The sequence below is a fragment of the Protomyctophum parallelum genome (genome assembly GCF_964188405.1).
Source record: "Protomyctophum parallelum genome assembly, chromosome: 7".
Lineage (NCBI taxonomy): Eukaryota > Metazoa > Chordata > Actinopteri > Myctophiformes > Myctophidae > Protomyctophum > Protomyctophum parallelum.
In genome coordinates, this window is record NC_139705.1 from 40094666 (window position 1) to 40117844 (window position 23179).

The 23179-nt window shown below is 42.7% G+C and overlaps 1 protein-coding gene across 2 annotated transcripts in view; it reads left to right on the forward strand.

Annotated features, from left to right (window-relative positions):
- LOC310861896 (segment polarity protein dishevelled homolog DVL-1-like) overlaps positions 1 to 23179 on the forward strand; it is a 54798-nt gene that overhangs the window by 20117 nt on the left and 11502 nt on the right. For both annotated transcript variants that reach the window (XM_083769613.1, XM_083769614.1), the window contains exons 4-10: positions 6446 to 6564; positions 15552 to 15690; positions 17627 to 17720; positions 18089 to 18158; positions 18604 to 18743; positions 20991 to 21067; positions 22290 to 22357. In XM_083769613.1, the coding sequence (XP_083625739.1) occupies positions 6446 to 6564; positions 15552 to 15690; positions 17627 to 17720; positions 18089 to 18158; positions 18604 to 18743; positions 20991 to 21067; positions 22290 to 22357 (707 nt within the window). The remainder of the gene's footprint in view (positions 1 to 6445; positions 6565 to 15551; positions 15691 to 17626; positions 17721 to 18088; positions 18159 to 18603; positions 18744 to 20990; positions 21068 to 22289; positions 22358 to 23179) is intronic.

Consider the following 23179-nt stretch of genomic DNA (forward strand, 5'->3'; position numbering starts at 1 on the left):
CAGACTGGATCACCAGCCAAGGTGCCTGGACTGCTGAGCCATGGCCCAGGCCAGAAACCTAATTTTTTTTTAACTGGTTTAAAAAATTAATAAAAATTGACGCCCTAATTGATCATACTACAGCTTCACACAAAAGTATCGAAAGTAGCAGACTGCAACGAAGCACCAAGTGACTCGTTTTGATTTTGTAGATCTGCAAATTTTGCTAGTTTTGAATTTGAATCTTGAAAATGAACAGTTTTGGAAATATGAGGTTTCCAGTAGAGATGATATTTATAATAGTAATAGATCCTATGTAGAATTTGAAATTGCATCTTCACTGAGTTACTGAGGTAGGTTATATAACGCAAATATTGTAGCTAAAGGGAGAATATTCTGAATATAGAATATGCATTACTTAAATGGGAGAATACATTTGCAACCAAATATTTCTGGAATATACATTCAATAAATGGAAGCTCCCCGCACACTTAGATCTGTGCATAATCAATGTATTTATTTTGCAAGCTTTCGGTCTACTGACCTTTTACCTGATTTAGAAACAAAATGCAGTGCATGGCAAATTGCCATACACTGCATATTTGTCTGTGATTAAATACACTTGACCTGGCGTTTGGGTCATGGAACACTGACCTGATGGAGACATTTCTTCATTAAGAACCCCAGACTGTAACGACGGTCTAACACATTATTGGAGATTCCCTCTGCTCTCGGTAAAGGAGAAAGGCCCCCGAAGCTAAATATAGAAGGGCCTGGGGGGGTGGTGGGGTAGTGTGTGTGTGTGTGTGTGTGTGTGTGTGTGTGTGTGTGGGGGGGGGGGGGGTAGTTGCCGTTGCAGCAGCGGCAGTAGCACAGCAAATACAGCTGGGACTCTATATTGAGAACATGCAATCTGTCATGTCTCAGGGTATCTCTTTATCCACTGTTTGACGTCTGGGCTCATGTTTTGCCCTCTGCGGGGCTGCTCCCTGCTGCTTTGACTGTCAGCTGCCCTGATGGTTTTATTGTTCCCCCAGTCCCACCAGCTCTCTCTCTCTCTCTCTCTCTCTCTCTCTCTCTCTCACTCACTGCTGGGCCTGCCGCCACCTTGTGGTGGAAATGATAGCGTTTCTATTATGGCGCCCTCCCCCCTCTGCCTCACGTCACTGCCCCACTCTACCCCCTCCCTCCTCCTTCCCTCGTTCTCACTCTCCCTTTCTCTGTCTCTCTTCCAGCCAGCCAGACAGGCAGGCTTTTCTCTACGGAGACAGCACGGTGAATTCCCCCGTTTTGCAAAGCAGCCCCTACGCCTTGTGTCTTCTTGGCAGAAACGACCCCCCCACCCCCTCCATGTTCCACCACCTCTCCCTTGTAAAATAGCCTGGAATATAATTACCACTTCATCCCCCACCCACCCCCATCATGCTTTATTCACCTATATGACGCGTCCGTCGGTGTGAATGGCGGCATTTGATGAGCAATGCACAAGAAGGTGTTTCGGGCTGAGAAACGGACAGAATTGATGTGCTGTTGCTGCTGCTCGGTAATCCGGATTAGCGGACATTAAAAGCACCCATCTCCATTTCCCAGGAGGGAGGGGGGTGGGCGGGAGACTGGCAGCTGTGTGTGTGTGTGTGTGTGTGTGTGTGTGTGTGTGTGTGTGTGTGTGTGTGTGTGTGTGTGTGTGTGTGTGTGTGTGTGTGTGTGTGTGTGTGTGTGTGTGTGTGTGTGTGTGTGTGTGTGTGTGTGTGTGTGTGTGTGTGTGTGTGTGTGTGTGTGTGTGTGTGTGCACGTAGCGAGTGTCATTTGTTCACAGCTGCAGCCAAACTGCCCTGGCTAATCTCCCCCAGGATCAGTAGACCCCCTGTCTGGCACGACTGCAGCTATACTGACTGACACACACATCAGACTGACTGACTGACTGACTGACACATCATACTGACTGACTGACTGACTGACTGACGGACTCACACACACACACACACCAGCTTTCCACCAGCCACACACAAGTGACAAAAAAATTACAAAATACCAAAATCCCAAAACCCACGTGCCCTCTTTCATGGGCGTACACGTACACCACCACACATGGTGCTTTTTATAGCATGCAGAATTTGCATGCATGCACTGACCTGCTGCCGGAGAGCAGGAGCGGCGGCAGCCGGCGGAGAGCAGAAAAAAGCCCAGGTGCGCGCATTATTAAGGACTCCCGACGCAGGGACGTGTCAACATGTGCCGCTGAGCGCCTCCCCGCTCCCGCTGAGAGAACACGACAGACGCTACAGCACGTCCCCCTCGGGTGTTTCGCATTTGTATCGATCATCCAAACATGTTGTCTGCATCTGCTTTTATCTCTTAAGCCCTGCTTACTTCGTCGTGTGATGAATAGCGGAAATGGGCGATTTACAAGCTCACAACGTGTCGCAATGCGTCACGTTGTGGTACTTCGGCTAGTTTCACAATTTATAAATGTTGTAGCGATGCACTGATGGGGACATTTTGGGCTGAATTTTGGCCGATACAGATAACAGATACATATTTTATATAGCCCTTCATCAGTCAACCCATTCAAGCCGGCAAAGCATCTGTGTCACATGATCCTGTTTAGATTTTAGTGTTGTCTATTCAAAAATAGCAGACATGCAAGCGTGTCACTTTGTTCTGCACTGCGAGCTTGTATACCTGCTATTTTTTTATTTAAATTGAAAAATCTTGAAAGTGTGAGAACTAGTATTTAGAAGGCATTGGCAGAATCAGCCTCAGACCTTAATTGGTTTAGTGGGCACATATTCAATCATATAGGTTTATGAAACAACATATAAACTTCGGTAACTGGCATCTGAGTAGGTCATCTTATAAAATACACCCATGGCAGTCCACAAGGCGAGTAATAGAGTATCGGCCCGGCGCATTCGGCGGTAACTGATCTTCGCCCAATTAAATCGGTGGATCCCAACGACGTTCACCTGCAATGCGATGCGCAAAACTGGGACACCAGGATGAAAATGTTTCTAACTCATTTATATGTTGCGTTTGTCAGCTTGTAGATCAGTTATTTTACAGTGGAGTTGTTGACACGTGTAGGAGACATGTAAGCTGCATGTCTCATCCTGTCTCTGCGCTCTGTGTTTACTTTGGTTTGAGTATGTATGGTATGAGTACAGAATGAGGTTCGTATGTGCAAACGAGTCTGTGCGTGCGCGCGTGTGTGTGCGTGTGTGTGTGTGTGTGTGTGTGTGTGTGTGTGTGTGTGCGTGTGTGTGTGTGTGTGTGTGTGTGTGTGTGTGTATGTGTGTTTACATACAGTAGGCCAGTTGATTGGAGATGCATGTCTACTCATTAGGAACAAGATGGTTTGTGTTCACTGCAGTGTCATAGGGTTAGAGTCGGGGGTAAGGGTTAGGCTTAGGTCACTGTGTAGTCAATAAATGTCATCGTCTATTATGGCTTTATCCGTACTGTACAGTATGCAAAAACGGACAGTTTTTCTTTTAATGGTTTGTTTTAAATTCAAAAGTCATTAAGACTTAGATTTTTGGTAATGCTTTATATAAAGATAGGAACCTACAGTATAGGAGTGCAGAGAGGGGGAACACATGTGAGACAGGAGTTAGATTCAAACTGGGGTCCTTGAGACCCTCAAGGAGCATGTGGTCATTGGCAGTGAACTAACAGCCACCCCCCGCCCCTATAAATCAATATTTAATCTGGGGACACAGTTTTCACACTAATAAAGGCTTTTTAATGCATTAAAACACAAAGGTGGCCCAGGCCGTAGCGTAACGGTCTGGGCACCGGACTGGTAATCCAGTCGCAGTGTGCCGCGGGTTCGACTCCCGGACCCGACACGGCCTTTACTGCATGTCATCCCCCCATCTCTCTCCCGTTTCCTGTCAGCCTACTGTCTGTCCCTTCAAAAATTAATAAAAAGGCGTAAGCCGCAAAAAAATATCTAACTTTGACTAAAACAAGTTAAACAACAACGTAGTGACATTTTGTATGTTGGATTTGACCTTCAAGCAAGGTTAAAGTCTGCAATGGCTTCCTTTTAAAATGTGACAATCCGCAATGTTCTTTGTTAAATAGACGGCAGTAATTTCCATGTGTATGAACCGTAATCAATAGGCTCAACAAACATGCCATACTGCCGGTATGGTCAATTTAAGGTAGGATAAGCGGATATATAACAAATCAAATCATATGATAATATGAATGTAAAACAAAGTGTGTGCTTGGGGGTGTTTAGGTGTGTGATTGTTTGTGCATGTGTATAAGGTATGTGTGATTCTCCTCCACGCCTAAGGCCTCACTCACACTGTAACATGCATACAACATTTGTGTCTTGTCCGTGTTTAATGGCCGCCCAAATGCATTTCCAATGGAAGTCACATGGTTTGACAAAACATTTTTGTTTGATGGCTGTGTTGTGCCCCCCTCCCCCGCATGAAACAAAAATGTTTTGTCAAACCATGTGACTTCCATTGGAAATGCATTGGGGCGGCCATTAAACACGGACAAGACACAAGACAAATGTTGTATGCATGTTGTTGCCTGGTGGCCATGTCCGTCCCTTAACCCCAGCACCATGGTGCCTGGTGGCCATGTCCGTCCCTTAACCCCAGCACCTGCCTGGGGCAACAGGCAATCTGATAGAATAACAATCTGCCCAGGGCCCCTGCAGAACAGCCCCCCACCCCCCACCACCACCACGACCACCACCACTGCCCTTGACCCTAGCCTAGCCCATCAGCCCTGCTCATTGCTCAACCCACACCTGATGTAGCACTTCTTTTTTTTTTTAAGTAAATTTTATTCAAAGAGTAAGATATGCAAATTTTACAGACAGAGAATATGACTCTTTGGGTTTTTTTACATTTTCTCCCACAACTCCCCTCCCAGTCATCCCCACCCACCATCCCTCCCCACGAGGCCAGACATACAAACAACATATAAACACAGGTATAAAACCAATAGGTTGAGTACAAAACAACACACATAACAAACAGTATATACACAGGTATAAAACCAATAGGTAGACAAGACACTAAGATATAAAGAAATGGTTATGATTGATGAACAATTTCAATGGGGGGTAAAAATAACATTAGCAATAACACAAATAGGTAAATCAAATAAAACAAAGTAATATTAAATAAAAAGAAAAAACAACAGAAGAAGAAAAATAAAATAAAATAAGAAAAACCTATATATATACACTCATATATAAACGCTTAATTGGCTCATTTCTCGACTCTCATGTGTAATGATTTCCGATATATTATGCTATATATATACACTGCACCAAGTAGAGATCCGCACACCCACACCACGTGTCTTCAGTCAGGTGAAAGTGATTCTAAACTGCTTACATACGATATTAAAGGTTGCCAATGGTTGTAAAATTTGTCAGAGGACCCTCGAATTGTGAATTTGATCTTTTCAAGTTGCAGAAAGGACATAACATCAATCAACCATGATTTAGCCGAGGGAGGGGACTTAGCCTTCCACTGTAAAAGTATCCTCCTGCGGGCGATTAATGAGGCGAAGGCAATAACATTAAGTTGCTTTCTGGGTAAAACTACATCCTCCTCCGGGATTCCAAAAATTGCAATTTGGGGGCAAGGCAAAATGGTTGTCTCCAGCACTTCAGAAATTATGTCAAAGAAAGATTTCCAGAATGGGATCAATTTGGGGCAAGACCAGAACATGTGGGACAGATTCCCTGGTGATTGTGAGCATCTATCGCAACTATCCGTCATGCCCGGATATATTTTAGATAACCTTGCTTTACTGTAATGAGTTCTGTGGAGAACTTTAAACTGAATGAGGCTAAGCCTAGCACAGGAAGAATGATGTAGCACTTCTATGTCTTTTAATGTTGTTGTTCTTTCTGTTGTCTGTCTGTCTCCATCTCTTTCTCTCTGTCTGTCTGTCTGTCTTTCACTCTCTCTCTCCGTCTCTCCATCATGCTACGGGCGCCATCTGGGCTTTCAATAGGGCTCATTAATGCTTGCATTGTACAGAATGGCTTCCTCTCAGGGTATCTGGTCATTAATGACACTTAGTGAGAAACACATCACATATCACGCAACAATGAGGTCGCTCCCCTGGCCAGGGGGGCTGAATTTGAAGCAGCGTGTGTGTTATAATATGATTTGGGTTCTCCTCCGAGGCTGTGTGCAGCGAACCAAACAAAATATAGCAGTGAGGCAGAGGTAGAATGCTGCTGATTCAAGAGCATTGAAAAGAGGTTAATTTGTTTTGTTTTGGTTTGCTGTGTTTTGTTGTTTGAATGTTGCTGCTGCATTGTCTGTAAGGAAGCCAAACAAAAATAAGTTTTACTCGTATGTACCCGTGCGTCGGTGCTTGCATGTGTGCGTGCGTGCACGCGTGCGACAGAGAGACAAAGGCACATATTTATTTTGGTTTGAATCTTTCAGAAATTGTACAAATGCTTCCATTTCAGTGCCAACGCGGTGAGCAGTCGAGATGGCCTGGACACGGAGACGGGAACAGAGTCCCTCCTGAGCCACCGCAGGGAGCGTGAGAGGGAACGAGCGCGGAGGAGAGCACGAGAGACTGAGCGTGAGTATTATGTATTATGGCGGCTGTGGCTCAGGAGGTAGAGCAGGCCGTCCAATGATCCCTGGGTCGGCGGTTCGAATCCCGGCTCCTCCTGTCCAAATGTCGAAGTGTCCTTGGGCAAGACACTGAACCCTACATTGCATCCAATGAGTTGGTCGGTGTGAGCTCGCCACCATTGGTGTGTGAATGTGGGAAGTGAGGACGCTGGCGTCGACTGTTCGCCGCTTCACCTCCCAATGTATGAATGAATGAACCATTGTAAAGCGCTTTGAGCACTTGGAAAAGCGCTATAAAAATGCAATTCATTCATTATTATCAGCATGGAACACCCCTCACCCAGAGAGTCCATTGCTTTATATAGGACTGGACAATATGTCCTTATAATATCCATATCATCATAAAAGGCGACTTTGGGCTATATTTCCGTCAGTGCTAAACCCCTTATCCCTAAAGTTCAACTAGCAGATCGGCTATTTGAACTATTCAAAAAAGTTTTGGACAGACAAGTAAAAAACAAATAAATGCACTCTCCAAAAATGACTAAATGACTAAATTACTTTTAGTCAAATATCAACTGTATGTGATTGATTTACATCATAAAATGATAATAATGTATAATAATAATACTAATTATACTATACAAAATGGTAAATGCTCATCACAAGCTCAGATAGAACTCAAGTAGAATTATTTTATGAACGTGTTTGCCCAGTCCAAAATATAACTTTTTTATTTAATTATTTATTTGATATGTCGTAAATGGCACATCACTAGATTTGATTATTGTTAGTGAATTGTTTCACTACTTCTGGAAATGACTAGAAGCACATGCTGTCGGCCTTGTTCACATTGGCACGTCTTTATGAAATAAGATCTGAATCACATTTCAAACCTAGACATATTGTTCAAAATCAAGTCTGATTTAATGTCATTGACTTATTCTTTGCTGTTCAGACTTGATGATAAAGAATCAGATTCATCTTTATTGTCACATCAGTGTGAATTATGTATTTATTTTGTAGCTTTCACGAGAAGAGAAAGGATGTGTAGGGTAGAGCGGGAGAGGTCAGAAGAAGTCACAGGCCATGTAATCAATGATATGTGCGTGTACAAAACACACAACTAGCGTGTGTAGCAGCAGGCGTTTACACAATGTTTAGAACATGAGGTGTATTCATAACATGCCGCCCTGAGGCAACATGAAAGAATGTAGCAGCAGGTACAGTACAGTGTTACGGTCCAGTTCAACAGGCCCGTTTGTTTGACATTTCAAACAAAAAACTTATTCCGATTCTTCCAAACTAGATATGTCATAAATCAGTGGTTCCCAAACCTTTTCATGTCAAGGACCCCCAAATTGACACTCATTAGCCCGCGGACCCCCATTTGAAAAGATATGCCAGGGACCCCCATAAGAGAAGATATTTACGGATCTAGCAGTGATTCTCAACCAGTTAAATCGACCAGAACTAAATGGACCCGTTAGGGTCCATTTAGTTCCATTTGTACACTCTCTGAGTTACAGACCCATAAGGCTCCATTTGGTTCCTAACTATCATTTAGCTGGGTCCCCCCTGGAACTCCCTCAAGTACCCCTGGGGGTCCCCGGACCCCACTTTGGGAACCACTGACATAAATGAGATTTGGGCTAGCAGTTTGTGAACATAGCCATACGTTGACACTGCACAGCAATGGAAACAGTAACCAGAACACACTTCTGCCTCATTATAGCCAGCATAGCTTTTGGCACTTTCCTGTCTTTCGTAACAAACCCTGTTCTTTGGTTCGTGTCTTTCCTGTGTGGGGCTCAGGTTTATGGTCGGGGGCTGTTTTCCACTCCGTGATTTGATTTCACTCCTATCCTATCCTGAACTATAGAACTAGATCCGTGACATACAACTATTTGCTTGTCTATTGTTAAGACCTGAATGTAGCCCCCTACTTTCTGCGTCTTTAGTGTACCTTTACAGCGGCACTATTTAGAGAGATGCTAGTTGTGTTTACATGTAGCCCTGGAGTCACCAATGGTGCTTGAAATTGTTTGACACTTAACTTACTGTTTGGGTCCTGGAGCGAACAACATACAGTATAATATTTCACTTGCACATTTCCCAGATAGTGCCATTCCACTGAATTGTGCTATTTAAAATCAGATAAGCAAAGGTGTTCTATAATGCATATCCACGTTGTTTTGAATTGTGCAGGTGCCCAATTTACAATACTTTAAGTTTCACTTATGTTATTAGTTGTTAGTAAAATGGTATGTTTTTTAGATAGATATTAGTTATGTTATTTCCATAGGTGGCAGCCTGACAGGTTTGATGTCTTGTTCTTTGACCACTCTTCTCAGGTTCATGTCTCTTGAAAAGCTTGAGTGCTAGTATCTCATGTCCCTACAATTTACAAAAAAAATAATGACAAATTATTAAGCAGTGCTTACATTCCATGCTTAAAGCAACACTATGTTAACTTTTTATGAATAAACTCAAATGTTCTCTCCTTGCTTGAGACATTTAGATCGTGTCAAAGGTCATGTCTCATCTATACCAGGGGTTCTCAACCCGTGGGTTGCGAACCCTCTGGGGGTCGCCAAATTATTTTGGGGCGTCCCCAAATTATTTTCAAAAAAGATGTATTTATTATTATTTATTGCAACTGAATGTCTGGAAAATGGAAATGAAGAGTTTACATATAGTACACATAAATATACACCTTCCCTAATGATTATCTGGTTTCAGTATTTATTTATGGTGCATTGTCTCTATTATTAAGGTTATTGTAGCAGTACATTTATATTGGGGGTCGGGAGGGGTGGGGCGGGGGTCCCGAGACACTGCCAAAGCATCTCTGGGGGTCCCCGGCCAAAAACGTTGAGAACCCCTGATCTAGACACAGGATCTGACGTGAATTCTGACCTGATGGTCAAGATTCAATTAATCCCCGGAGCAAGCAGGCAGGCTCTATTGGCTCAATGGTAAAAGTCCGGGGTAGAAGAGGAAAGTTATACAGTGCAGCTTTAATCAAGTATAAACAAGTCACAGCTTTCAAGTCACAGATTCTGTTCTGGCAGGTCACTGAGTTCTGGCAGGTCACTGGACTGCATTACATTACATTTTAGTAAGGTCATTTTTGGAAGAAGGAGGAGGTTCTATCATGTCAGGGGAATTGTCAGGAATGGATCTTGAACGGCCGCTAAAACAAAAAACTACGGCCTTGAAAACCAATCCTATCACTGATGATCTCTGATTAGACCTGGTTTTAGCCCATGCATTGAATTTAGATGTCAGGACTTCACCACTCACCAGCTGTGTGAGATTGTCTGGACATGGGAGACTACTGTACCTCTATTAGGGCTGGGTAATATAATGTATTGATAGTATATTGATAGTGTGATATGAGACTAGATATCAGCTGGGATTTTGGATATAATAATATGATGCTATAGCATACAGTCAGTGTTGTCATTTCCTGGTTTTAATCCATTTTGGGCCGGAGACCCTTTTGGTGTTAGCATTATGTTATGCTTTAGCTATTGAAAAATAGCAGATCTACAAGCTCATAGCGCGCCACCGAGTGGCGCGCTATGAGCTTGTAGGTCTGCTATTTTTGAAAAATCGAAGAACGACTGACATAGAAACATAGCTTTTTCAGAAAACTGTCATTTTCAAACAGACATTTTTTTAAATCTGATCTCAGGTCAAAATTGGTTTAAAGGCACTACAGCACTGCAATGCAATGCAATCTTCTGAACGTACCTGAGTATTCTAGCAGTCTTTTGCCTTTACCCACTTATTATATACATTATAGAGGATTATTGATCAGAAACCTTATTTTGTCAATATTTTGCGGCGGCACTAAAGTATCATCACAATAGCATCATTAAGTATTGTGTCCAGTATGTCATGATATTACATTTTACCCATATCGCCGCGCCCTCTACCTCCATTGGAGAATGTGATTATTATTCGCCAGTTAATTCTATTTGTGTTCCAGTTCCTCTGGCATTATTGGATGCCTGCACACCAGGAAGTTGTAGAGTGTGAGTGTGAGTGTGAGTGTGAGTGTGAGTGTGAGTGTGTGAGTGTGTGAGTGAGTGAGTGAGTGTGTGTGTGTGTGTGTGTGTGTGTGTGTGTGTGTGTGTGTGTGTGTGTGTGTGTGTGTGTGCGCTCGCCTCTCTCTCTCTCTCTCTCTCTCTCTCTCTCTCTCTCTCTCTCTCTCTCTCTCACACACAACCTGTTTCTGTGTCTCTGCATTCTGTCTGGCTCCAGAGCTTCAGGCTCATTAACCAAAATATTCATTAATTTATGGGCACAATTTTAGTATCGCAGCACACACTTCACACAGGCAGTGGGTAGGTAGTGTGTGTGTGTGTGTGTGTGTGTGTGTGTGTGTGTGTGTGTGTGTGTGTGTGTGTGTGTGTGTGTGTGCACGCCGTTAGCTTGAGAGAGAAGAAGAGTGTGCCGGTGGAAACGAGAAAGGAGCTTTACATGAAAAATTACTCTCAGCAGAATAACAACGTTTTTATACACATTTCACCACTCTGATGCATCGTATTACTGCTTCGCACATGATGACTCGGCACAAAGCATACTGTACATCCACTTGATGGGTAATAACACTATTGCTGCTGACCTAATTTTGTTTGTCCTGCAGCTCTCACGTGCACATACAGTATACAGTATACACATGCACACTGCACAGTCAGTTCATTTAACCACATTGACAGACTGGTGTCCCCCAGGGCTCCAAGTATAGAGCCCTCGTTTTATACCAAATCTCTTCGTCAAAAATAGCACATCCAATTCAATTCAATTTTATTAAAGTGTCAAATCACAACAAGTTGTCTCAATGTAGAGCAAAGAACCGACAGAGATCCCACCCTGCACAAGCAATTTTGCTACAGCGGTAACAAATCTACAAGCTCACAATGGCCACTCGACGCATTAGAGCTTGTAGCTGATTTGCTGCAAATGTTTGCCTATTGTGACATGCCCAAAATGCAAGGTTAAGCTGCGTTCAGACCTGAATGTATATATTCGCCTCGGTTCGTCCCGTTTGTACCGCGCCAGGTCGCGCCGTGTCCGTTCGCGCCTCGTCTTTGCATTGACTTTGTATGTAATCGCGCCACTCTAACCATCCTGAACGCACCTTTAGAGTTTATGAGGTTAAGGGGGGTGTGAGTGATAAATGTTTGTTCAAAAGTGAAAGCGTTATACTCTCTACCACTCTTGAGTCTTTAGTGAACTGAAAAATTTAAAATTAAATTTCAGGTCAGGAAAAAGACCCCTACAAAGACTATATATCAGCTTCAATTTTTATTGCCTTCCAGTTCTAATTTTCTCTGCTCATTTGTTTGATTGAATACTTCCAAATATCATTTGTTTATACTGTATTGTGTATGCATTCTCTTTCCTGAATAAATTGCCTGGTATTCCGACCTGAAAAGGATATTGTATATTGTTTACTAAAGTGCGGGAGAGGTGGGGAAACCCCTGTTACTGAACAAAATACTCTAAGGCAATTGTTTTTAGCGGAATATACTGTAGACTCTACAGTATATAGTAATAGCTCTACAGTGTAGAGCTATTTAACACTTATTCTAACAAACGAATATAATTTACTTACACACCCTTTAACTCTAAACATTTGTACACTCTGAGATAGAAATTGTTAAATCAACAGGATTGTACTGTGTGCAGATATTGTACTGTACTGTCTGTATACCTCTGTCTGCGTACTGTGTGTGTGTGTGTGTGTGTGTGTGTGTTCCTATTTTCCCTCCATCCGCGTCTATCCATCTGCTCGTTCGTCAGCTGTAATTAAGTGAAAGGAGCACAGGCCGTGCCGTCCGACCCTGGCGAACATGCACTTTTCATGGCTCGTAAATCACATTTATGCGGTCCAAATAATCTAATTTCACTTTGTCAATTGTGTTTGTATTATTGCTCGCTGCAGTATATCACAGTCACATGAGCTGAGACCCTCCACCCCCCTCCCACCACACACACACACACCCCCTTGCCTGTAGCGCTAGCAGACAGGAATTCCCCTGTCACATTATATAGGCTCTTAAAAATGATTCTGTCTATTCTGTTTGACTGTGTGGACAAGAGCAGTTCTGAATCAAAGTTGCTAAAACCCCGGTAAGCGTATCCCTTGTTCTCTCCTTTCTGCGCGGTGTGTGTGTGTGTGACAATGGACAGATATAATAACGCGGTCGACGGTTCCAGCAACGAGGGGGACAGGTGTAGCACCCCGAGGGGTCTGCGAGGACTTCTGGAGTGGGATCTGTTTCAAGGCTGGCGGGGCGGGGCGGGGGGGGGTGGGGGGGTTAATACGTTACCTGGCTCTGACAAGGGCCATATTTAACAACAAGCAGAGTCTGACTCTATATTATGACCATAAACAAAATGCAAAATGTTACACATAAAAAAACAAGATGACAGAAAACCAGTGAACCCCTGACTGGTATTGAAAGGTCGTACAAGACACAGTTGAGTCTCTAAACAATAGCGGCTGTGTTAATGTTTTAACACGGAATAAACACCGCTGACCCGGGTGAACTTTCACGTCCTCTGGCGTGCACAGCGGCGCTGGGGGGGGGAGCAGTAAAGGTCACCAGAGCGGGCGTCATGATTCGCTAAGTAGGTAGCCGTTTCCAATGACCTGACGTTGTTGTCACCTGGAGCAGAGATAAAACAGAGCATCATCTCAAATCCCTTAATATCTCTCTGGACTCCCTCCACCTAGCCCACTGCTCGCATCCGATTGGCCCGACAGAGAGATTAGCAGATATCCTATGGCGGGGTAGGGAGGAGGTAGTGCTTTGGCTGGCGAGTCGCGGTTAGCTCAGTTCCCTCTGTGAGTCCGTCTGCTGGAGGCACCGCGTCCACTGGCGCTGCGGTGAGAGAGACAATAGGATCTTGTTCTGGGCTTGAAACTTTGACATTTCGAGATGGTTAGATGATCGGGAGTTTTGCTGGTGATGTTATATGTTATTTTATTTCCGAGCTGTTTGGGATCTTGTGAGCCGGTGTGAGACTGATGTAGTTATGATTGTGGGACATGAAATCATCTCGTCTGCGAGGATAATTTTTTACATTGAACGAACAGCTTATCTTGCCTAATGTGATGTTGTTTATTTGATGTCTTATCATCAAAATGGAATATGCACCCGTGTAGGACTTTTTATCATTCATTGATGGCTGTTGGCATTGTTCATTTGTAGATCTTAATGAATGAAACGGAGGAAAGCCTCCAGTCCAATGATAAGCTGAACTTGACTGGCAAAAGATTAAACTTTAACAAAGATTAAACTTGTTACAACTTTTATTTGTAAAGTATCTCAACCTGGTTCATAAAAATATCCTGGATCTGTTGCTACCTACTGTGTACATTGCTGTACTTTTTATTATTATTATTATTATTACACTTTTGATTTCTTCATAGGAAGCCAAAGGATTTATTGCTGCTCGCTCTAAAGTACTTCACCGCACCAACAACGTTTGCTATTATGGATTACTTTTATGGACGTTTTTATCGCAAGATAAAGTCAAGCTGATATTTTAGTGAAAGGAGCTTTGTGTCTCTGCTTCTGCCGCTATTGTGGACAAGACTTGGAGCCTGTTGGCAACAATCCAGGCTTATGTTTGTGCGCACTAGAACATATTTCACAGGGTCCAGAGGGTCTTAGGTCTTGAACGACAACGCATTGCACTCAGTGGGTTATGAGTGCGTGTGAGATTAAAAAAAGAATAATGCTCCAGTGAATCCCAGAGAGGAAGATTTGCACCGCTCTACCGAAATCCTATGAAGCTTTGTTTGCGTACGCACACCTTCTGGGCAGAGGACGCCGGCATGGGAGCGACCACATTGTTGGAATGTTTCATTGGCTCCCGGCGAACGCTCTCTCTGCCGCGGCCCCGTCGCCGCACACGGCCCTTCCAGCCAATCCGCTGTCACCCTGAGACAGTGCCTCGGCCATGGCGATGTACGTATGGGGTGTTGGGACACGGATGGGTTTGGGTTATGGAATGGACGTATGCTAGATAATGTGCACTGCTGGGATATTGTTTACAAAGTCTACAAGCTGGCATGACTTGAACTCATAAAATGTTTACCCTTTAACCCTCTAACACCCGCATTAATTTCTACTTTCAAAACCAAAATGTCAACCTTACTACTACTTTGTACTACTAGGACTAAGACTAAAAAATATGTTGAAAAAAATAAAAAAATAAAGTTTGATGAAAAATTTATAATAATTATATAATAATATAATAAATTAATAATTTACATTTGGGGGATATCTTTCACAATAATGAATAAAACATGTTCTAGACATTCTAATGATCACAAAAACACATATATTACAATTATTGTACCTACTTTTATTAGGGTAAAGGTCAAAAGTCTTAGGTTAAAAAAAAATCAAAATCGACCAGTCCAGACATTTTTTATTTGTGTGAATTTCAGCCTCTGTGGGGGGTATTTATATGCAAATATCATGACCAATGGCATTGAAATGGCATTGCAATGAACATCACTGATGACGTTTAGGTGAAAAAAGAACAGAAAAAAAAAAAAAAAAGTAATTAATTAAAATAAAATTGTTGCTAAAAAGCAACACTGGGTCTTAGAGGGTTAAACAAAAAAAGTTTAGTTTCACTCACTTCTGTCTGTCTGTCTGTCTGTCTGTCTTCTCTCTTTCTTCAAACCTTTTCTGAAACTGCAATGTTGTCAAATTGTACAAAGAAAACACCTGTTTGTCATACCCCGCAATCATGTGATGTGACTTGATTCTGATTCTGTCTCCCACTTTCTCTGTCTGTCTGTCAGCCGTCTCTCTCTCTCTCTCTCTCTCTGCCTCTAAGTGACCTGACCACTCGGATAGCAACCTTCGTTCTTTGTGACCTTAAATCTAACCTGTTGCCATTTTACCGTCTCTCTCTCTCTCTCTCTCTCTCTCTCTCTCTCTCTCTTCACAGTCCCTCGCATCAATGGTCACTCTAAGTCGGAACGTGCGGCGAGGGACTCGGCCATGGGTTACGACAGCGCATCAGTGATGAGCAGCGAGCTGGAGTCCAGCTCCTTTGTGGACAGCGAGGAAGACGAGGACGCCAGCAGGTAGACCGCCACTTTGTGCTCCGTTTCTGGTTTCTAATTCCTGGTTTTACATTGTTATACATAGTGTCCAGCACCAACTGTTAGCTTCACTTTTGAGTGAATGCTGTCAACATTACTGTGTGCATTGCACATGTGCTGCTTTTCCACTTTCCACATGGAACTAGCAAAAACTTGACTCCACTTAACCCATTAAGACCTGAGGCCGATTATATAAATGCCTTCTAAATTAGTAGTTCTCAAACTTGATATATATTCTCAAAATGTATATATATTTGGCTGCAGACCCACCTCTAAAATGTTTTGTGCCAGGGACCTCCCAGAAGAGAGGATTTGTGTTAAAAAAAAGACACACAACATTTTTAGCAGATGTACAAGCGTGGCACAAATTAACACTCTGTGAGCTTGCATATCTGCTATTTTTGAGAACCACTGTTCTGAAAAACATATGTTATATGTATATATAGCCGCTGCCTATATATATATTATTTACACATAGAATTGTTCCTGCTAAATAATTAGTATAACTTGCTGGAATGGCAAAGGGAGAGCCAGAGTTGGCAGATGATGATCGGTTTATCCGAGACATAAAATTATCTTGAAATGCCAACGGGCACTTATTAAATCATATTCCATAGAATGGAACGAACAATGGAGCTGTGTGTGTGTGTGTGTGTGTGTGTGTGTGTGTGTGTGTGTGTGTGTGTGTGTGTGTGTGTGAGTGTGAGTGTGAGTGTGAGTGTGAGTGTGAGTGTGAGTGTGAGTGTGAGTGTGAGTGTGAGTGTGAGTAGTAAGACGAGGAAATACATGAACTCCAAAATAAAATCATCATCCATCACGAGGAGTTTTATTCTGGAGTTTCGCTCCCAGCTCCAGGAATCTATAGTTTAATCTATTTATTGATTCTTGTCGCTGTCCAAAGAAAGTGAAAGGACAGGTTTTCCTTTTTATCTCTCTTGCATGCAGAGTGCATCATGTGACACTCTCTCCCTCTCTCTCGTCTCTCGCTCATCCTGTTATGAGCTCACCTTTCTCAGAGCATTGTCAACATTGCTCTTATTTAATTTAGTCACTGAACAGTTTTTGGCTACAGTAATAGGCAGCCTGCCCTGACTGTCACACGCTGTGGACCTTTTCACATGTCAAATTCAAAATGGCCACTATACTTCCTGCACTTTGGCTATGTCAGAACGGGGCTATATTTTGTTGCACGTGAAAACGGCAACTCTCAAGTTTTGTTTGGGGTGTCTGTCAGGGGCATGATTCAAAAAGTATTCTCTGATTATAGTTGTTTTGTAAACACATGATACGGTTTCAGTTAGTTATCGTTGTTTTGTAAAGCCTGGTTTAAATGTTATTTAAGTCAAGTGAAATATCAAGTCTAGTTTTCATTATTTTAAACCCTAATAATGGTAAAGTTAGACTAAAATGATAACACAAAGAGGCACAGGGGCTTGTTTCCACTGTGGTCGTTGTACTCAATGTGTAAGACATACAATACAATACAATAGATACAATACAATGCATATCAGTAAAAGCTCAGTAGCAGCAAAAGACATACTGTATTTTCAGAAAAAAGGAGGGGTGGGGGCAGATGATGCTACTACCAAGGTGTTCTGCTAAGCCAAATTGTATCTTATAAGGTCATCAACAGGCATTCCACGTTACCCATGTATGAGGACTATAGGGACGATAGGTTTCAAGCGCTTAACTGCAATAACCTTCTTGTCCTCTTGTGTGTTTCCAGACTCAGTAGCTCCACGGAGCATAGTTAACTGCAATAACCTTCTTGTCCTCTTGTGTGTTTCCAGACTCAGTAGCTCCACGGAGCAGAGTTAACTGCAATAACCTTCTTGTCCTCTTGTGTGTTTCCAGACTCAGTAGCTCCACGGAGCAGAGTTAACTGCAATAACCTTCTTGTCCTCTTGTGTGTTTCCAGACTCAGTAGCTCCACGGAGCAGAGTTCCTCTTCTCAGCTGATGAGGCGACACAAACGGCGCCGACGGAGGCACAAGGTGGCCAAAATCGACCGGGTGAGTGAAAGACTGGAGACACTTATACTGTATATGACTTTAGCTGTTGATGATTGTTTTCTTATGCCACTGTAGTGAGTATGCCACTGTAGTGAGTATGCCACTGTAGTGTTAATTTCGTCCAGTAAAACTATGACGAAATGTTCGGCAAGCAAACTACCTTCTTTCACTGATTTTGGCACTACTATAAATCAGGCAGTACGAAGCCCTGCCAAGATAACATTGTGTTGATAATCAATTAGATTTAGTTTGGTTTGTTGTTTCAGATGACGACTAAAACTACATGTAATTGTATTCAATAGATTATGACTAAAGATAAATCAAGATTTACTGTCAAAATGAACACTGTGATTGTGTTGCCTTTCCAGTCGTCGTCGTTCAGCAGTATCACAGACTCCACCATGAGCCTCAACATCATCACCGTCACACTAAACATGGGTAAACCTTCACAGCTAGTCGTCGCTGTCATCCAAGGAAACCTTGTATGTGCAAAACCATTACCTTTCAGGAAATGGACAAAAGGAACCAGTGTTCCAATGGATCCAATGTCATTATTATTTAGTCACATGCTCTTGTTAATAACCTGCAGATAGACGTAACTGCTTTCAACCTACTGTGTCCCTGTTTATCATTATACGCAAGAACTTGTGAAACAGAACACTTCATATCACGATGTATTGAGAGCTAGTCGATTGGCACAACACTGTCATATGATGATAGGTCATATTATGACATTGAAAAAACATAAAAGATATAACATTTGGAGATACAAGGTTTCTGCCCGACACAGAGGATTTACATACAGTATGTACCGATACAGTTTTATTATACCTGATTGTTGTCTTCCTCTCTCTCTTTTGTTATTTTTCGTCTGTGCTGACAGAGAAGTACAACTTCCTGGGTATCAGTATTGTGGGTCAGAGCAATGACCGGGGCGACGGGGGGATCTACATCGGCTCCATCATGAAGGGTGGCGCTGTGGCGGCCGACGGCAGGATAGAGCCTGGAGACATGCTGCTACAGGTAACGTTAGGTGCTTTACACAACATGGGTTCTCAAAGTGGGGTCTATAGGGACCCCAATTTGTCCCTGGCTTTTGTGCCTTTTCAAATTCACAGGGTAGTATTTGCCAATTTGGGCAAACGACATGAAAACGTTTGAAAACCAATGCTTTACGCGCCTGCACGGTTAAACCCATACGTATTCTGGGGAAAACTTTCCACACATTATGTAGAGTGAAAACATAAATAGTATAGAGCTCTGAGGAACTCCGGTAAACCAAGCGTTTAAGTGGGTAAAGGAGTTACTACAGCGCTTGATCTACTTTGTGATACTGGCACGCCATTTAGTATAAATCCAGCTTAACCACTTAAACCAGTGAGTCCCACACAGTGGGTACTCGGAACACATTTTTGGGTGACGCAAATGTTTTAACACATTGAGTACGCCGACTGCCTTCAAAATATAGGCTATAGAATACCGGAGGTGTCTGATCGCTTTTACTTTGAAAGCCATGAACCGGAAACACTTTCCTAAAAAAGTTGACTTTACAAAGTGACCTCAACATCCCCGATCATCTTAATATATTGTTTTACGCTCCAAAAAGCGTTCATATTTTGCGGGAGAGACGGATGAGGAGCAGAAAATAAGCGCCAGCATATCGCTCTATTCATCACCACGGAGAGCGCCCTGGATTAGGAGCTACGAGTCATTCTTTCCGTCTCGCTAACGTGGGAGTCAATAATAAGCTAATAGTTGCACTGAGCGTTAGCATACGGCAAGCGAAAAGCGAAATGCCAAAAAAATAAATAGGAAAAATTCTGAATATTAATATCTCGCCCCGCATCGCTGGGATGTCGCTAGGACGTCCTCAGACGTCCTTAGAACTCTACTCTACTCTATCCTATGACGTTCTCAGGCGTCCTACGTGCTGGAAGTGTTAATGGGTCACTACTAAATATCCTACTATAAATGCGCCACGTCTCTGCGTGTGTGCGTGCGTGCGTGTGTGCGTGTACGGTTGTAATGCGTGTAACTCGAGAACCGTTTGACCCACCGACTTCACATTCGACACACGCGTTCCACATTCCCACAGGGAGTGCAGTTCCAGGTATTGAGTTGGTCGGACCCACGGTTCTCAAGAACCACCACAAGAACCGCCAGTAGGCCTAATGAGGCCAACTCCTTTCACCTGTGCAATTTCCAGCCTCTGCCTCAGCCAACTGAGACTCAACCAATCAGGCTCTGACAGTAGGCCCAATTGATTTCCAAGTACACTTTTCAGTTTGCAGTCTTCACACACACAGGCACATACATACACAGATCTCCCTGTGGGACAACGGCTGACAGTAAAAACGGGTGCTATGGCAACATATAGGTTCCCAAGTTGCATCGTTCCAAAATAGGCCGGTGGCCGACTGCGATGGGCACGTACAGGTCTAGTCCCTTTAAAATCTATATATTTTACAAAAAAGGGAAAAAAATGCAGAAAATAAAATTTAATAGATAAATAGTTCATGAATTATAAAAGAAACAAAAAGAAAATCTACAGTATAAGTTCAGCTTGCTATTTTTGTAATCAGGCTTAAACCCTGTATACTTGACTGGAGTTCCCCAGGGTTCTATACTAAACCAAAACTCTTCACTGAAAATAGCTGATCTACAAGTGTGGGCTTGTAGATCTACTATTTTATAGGAATAGGAACGCTAGGGTTTATGTGATTTAAGCCAATTTACTAGAAGGTTCTTCCTTTCATTCTAAAACAGCTGTTCTTCCTCTTTAGTGACACCTACTGGCCTGGGCACAGCTAATCCTTCTTTAGACTAATAGCTTTATAGCTTTAGTCCAAACAGTAGCCAGATGATTATTAGATGGATATCAAACATCTGGGTCACAGCTGTGCTATTTTATAAACAAATTGACAGAAATTATGTTTACAAAGTCATTGACTAAAATGTTCTTTTGAGCAACACTGTGCTAGATAATTAGTGTTTGTTTTTGCCACAGCAGCCACTTTTACATATCTATACTGTATACATGTAGTTAAAATAAAAATGTATTGTATACTGTATAGATGTAGGTTTATTTTGTACATTCTATTGTATAGAAAGCTTAGGATTTGCAGGCCTTTTCCTCTGATTCTGAATGCCTGAGAGCAGCATTGGAGATAAAACACACAACTCCACAAAACGGTCAATAAAGGGTCCCCAGAGACCCCCCACAGTATTTATTATAATGAACGTGTGGTTTGTTGTGTGCGTTTCCTCCAGGTGAACGACGTGAACTTTGAGAACATGAGTAACGACGACGCGGTGAGGATCCTCAGAGAGATCGTCTCCAAAACTGGGTAAGTAGGACACTGTGCTGCAGGAACACCTGGAAACTCCCGGAGAAACCACCCAATGACCCTAATGCCCAGCCCACACTTATTACTACATACAGTAATACGGTCATGTAATGTAATGCACACACATACATATCCATTTGGGTGTCCTTGACATCAAACAGTTTGAGAAGCACTGCAGTAGAGTATGTTAATACATACTTGGTACATCTGCAGAGGTGGTCTCCCAATGGGAGACTCTCCCTAATCTTCCATTGAGACATGTTTATACCCTGTTGAGGCTGTTGTAGGGTAAGTTGAGACGACATACCGGATTGGACAGACGTCTCCCGTCTTTATTGTAAATCAAATCAAATCAAACTTTATTTGTATAGCACATTTCCAACGAACAAGGGCGAACCAAAGCTCTGCACAGAGCATATTAAAATACAGACAGGCAAGAAAAGAGAAAATAAATTAAAACAGAAGAAAGAAAGTAACATGAGTCACATGACACAACAAGCCGTGGGGGGCAGGGTAATTACACGGTCAAACAGCATTGAAAGCTAGCGAGAAAAGATGAGTCTTTAGTAAGGATTTAAGAACTGCCAATAACTGAGCAGAGTGAATGTGGAGTGTGAGGGTCTTCCAGAGTCTGGGGCCGTCAACCACAAAGGCCCGGCCACCGTTTGTTTTTGTTCTGAGTATCATGCACAAACGGGAGCGACTGGTCAGCCGATCACAGGTCTCTGGTTGGGATGTATTGGGATCTCAATGAGATCAGATAAAACCTCTTAAGCCCCAATCCCCCGCCGGCGGGGGCAAGCGCTGTCCACCTCATGAACAGCTCTCAGCGGGTAAATGGGGCTGGTCAAGGTCTCAGGTTCCAACTCCGATATTTTTATTTTTTCCCTCCTGGTTTTAAAAACAAACAATAAAATCTTCTAAAATCAAATCAATTCTAAAACAAACGAGGAGCAAGTGGAGTGAAGCGAGAACTGGGGTGATAGGCTCACGCTTTTTCTTGCCAGTGAGGAGACGAGCAGCAGGATTTTGCACAGGCTTGTAGTCTGACATTGTTGCAATTTCCTCTTTCTGTCAGGAGAGGGAGACAACGGATATAATTTAACAGATTGTAATATAAGCAGAATACTATTGATGACAATGAATTATGTCCTAGATTCTCCCCAGTGTGTTTACTATTCTCTCTCAACCTAAAGAGCTCTTCTTTATGTTTTCTCTCTAGGCCAATTAGTCTAACTGTTGCCAAATGCTGGGATCCGTCCCCACGAAGCTACTTCACCATCCCCCGCGGTAAGATAAAGTACACTGTTACCCTTTAAACCAGGGGTTCTCAACCTGTGGGTCGGGATCCCCAGGGGGTCCCCTCAGGATTATTTTTGGGGGGAAGGAGGTCCCAGATGACAGTGAAGTGACAATTAAAAAAATGTAATACCTAAAAAATAATGAAATAAAAAAAACATTACTGCATAAAAAATAATCAACAAACTAACAGTATACTATAAATACTGGTCAAACTTTGGTCAATTTGTCAAATCATATAAGAAAGAGGCAGAAATTGGGCTGTAGATCTGCTATTTATATATCCGTCAAACTAAATGTAACGACTCAACTCATACTATTCCAATTGCTTGTCAGGGTGGCGGTCCCCAGTTAAAATAGGATTATTTTGGGTGGGCACAGCCTGAAAAGGTTGAGAAACCACTGCTTTAAGTTTAAACCACCAAATACCGATTTCACCAAACTAAGCATATTGATCTGTTAAGTTTAAATGTAAACGTATATCCAACACTGAGAGCCTGACCATGTCCTGATCTGGTGACGGTTGTACCGTGTGGTTTATTAACCCTTGTTGGTTCCTTCACTTATAAGTGGCTGCAATTCTAAACTGCCCCCCCCCCCCCCCCCCCCTAACTAACCGTGTATATGATGACTTATTTTTTTGTCTTTAAATGCTCTGTTGAAATTGAAAATGGAGGACCTTTATTCAACCCATTTTGACCTGAGATCAGATTCTAAAAATGTCTTCTACATCCTGACAGTTTTCTGAAAAAGCTATGTTTCTATGTCAGTCGTTCTTCAATTTTTCAAAAATAGCAGTGGCGTGCTATGAGC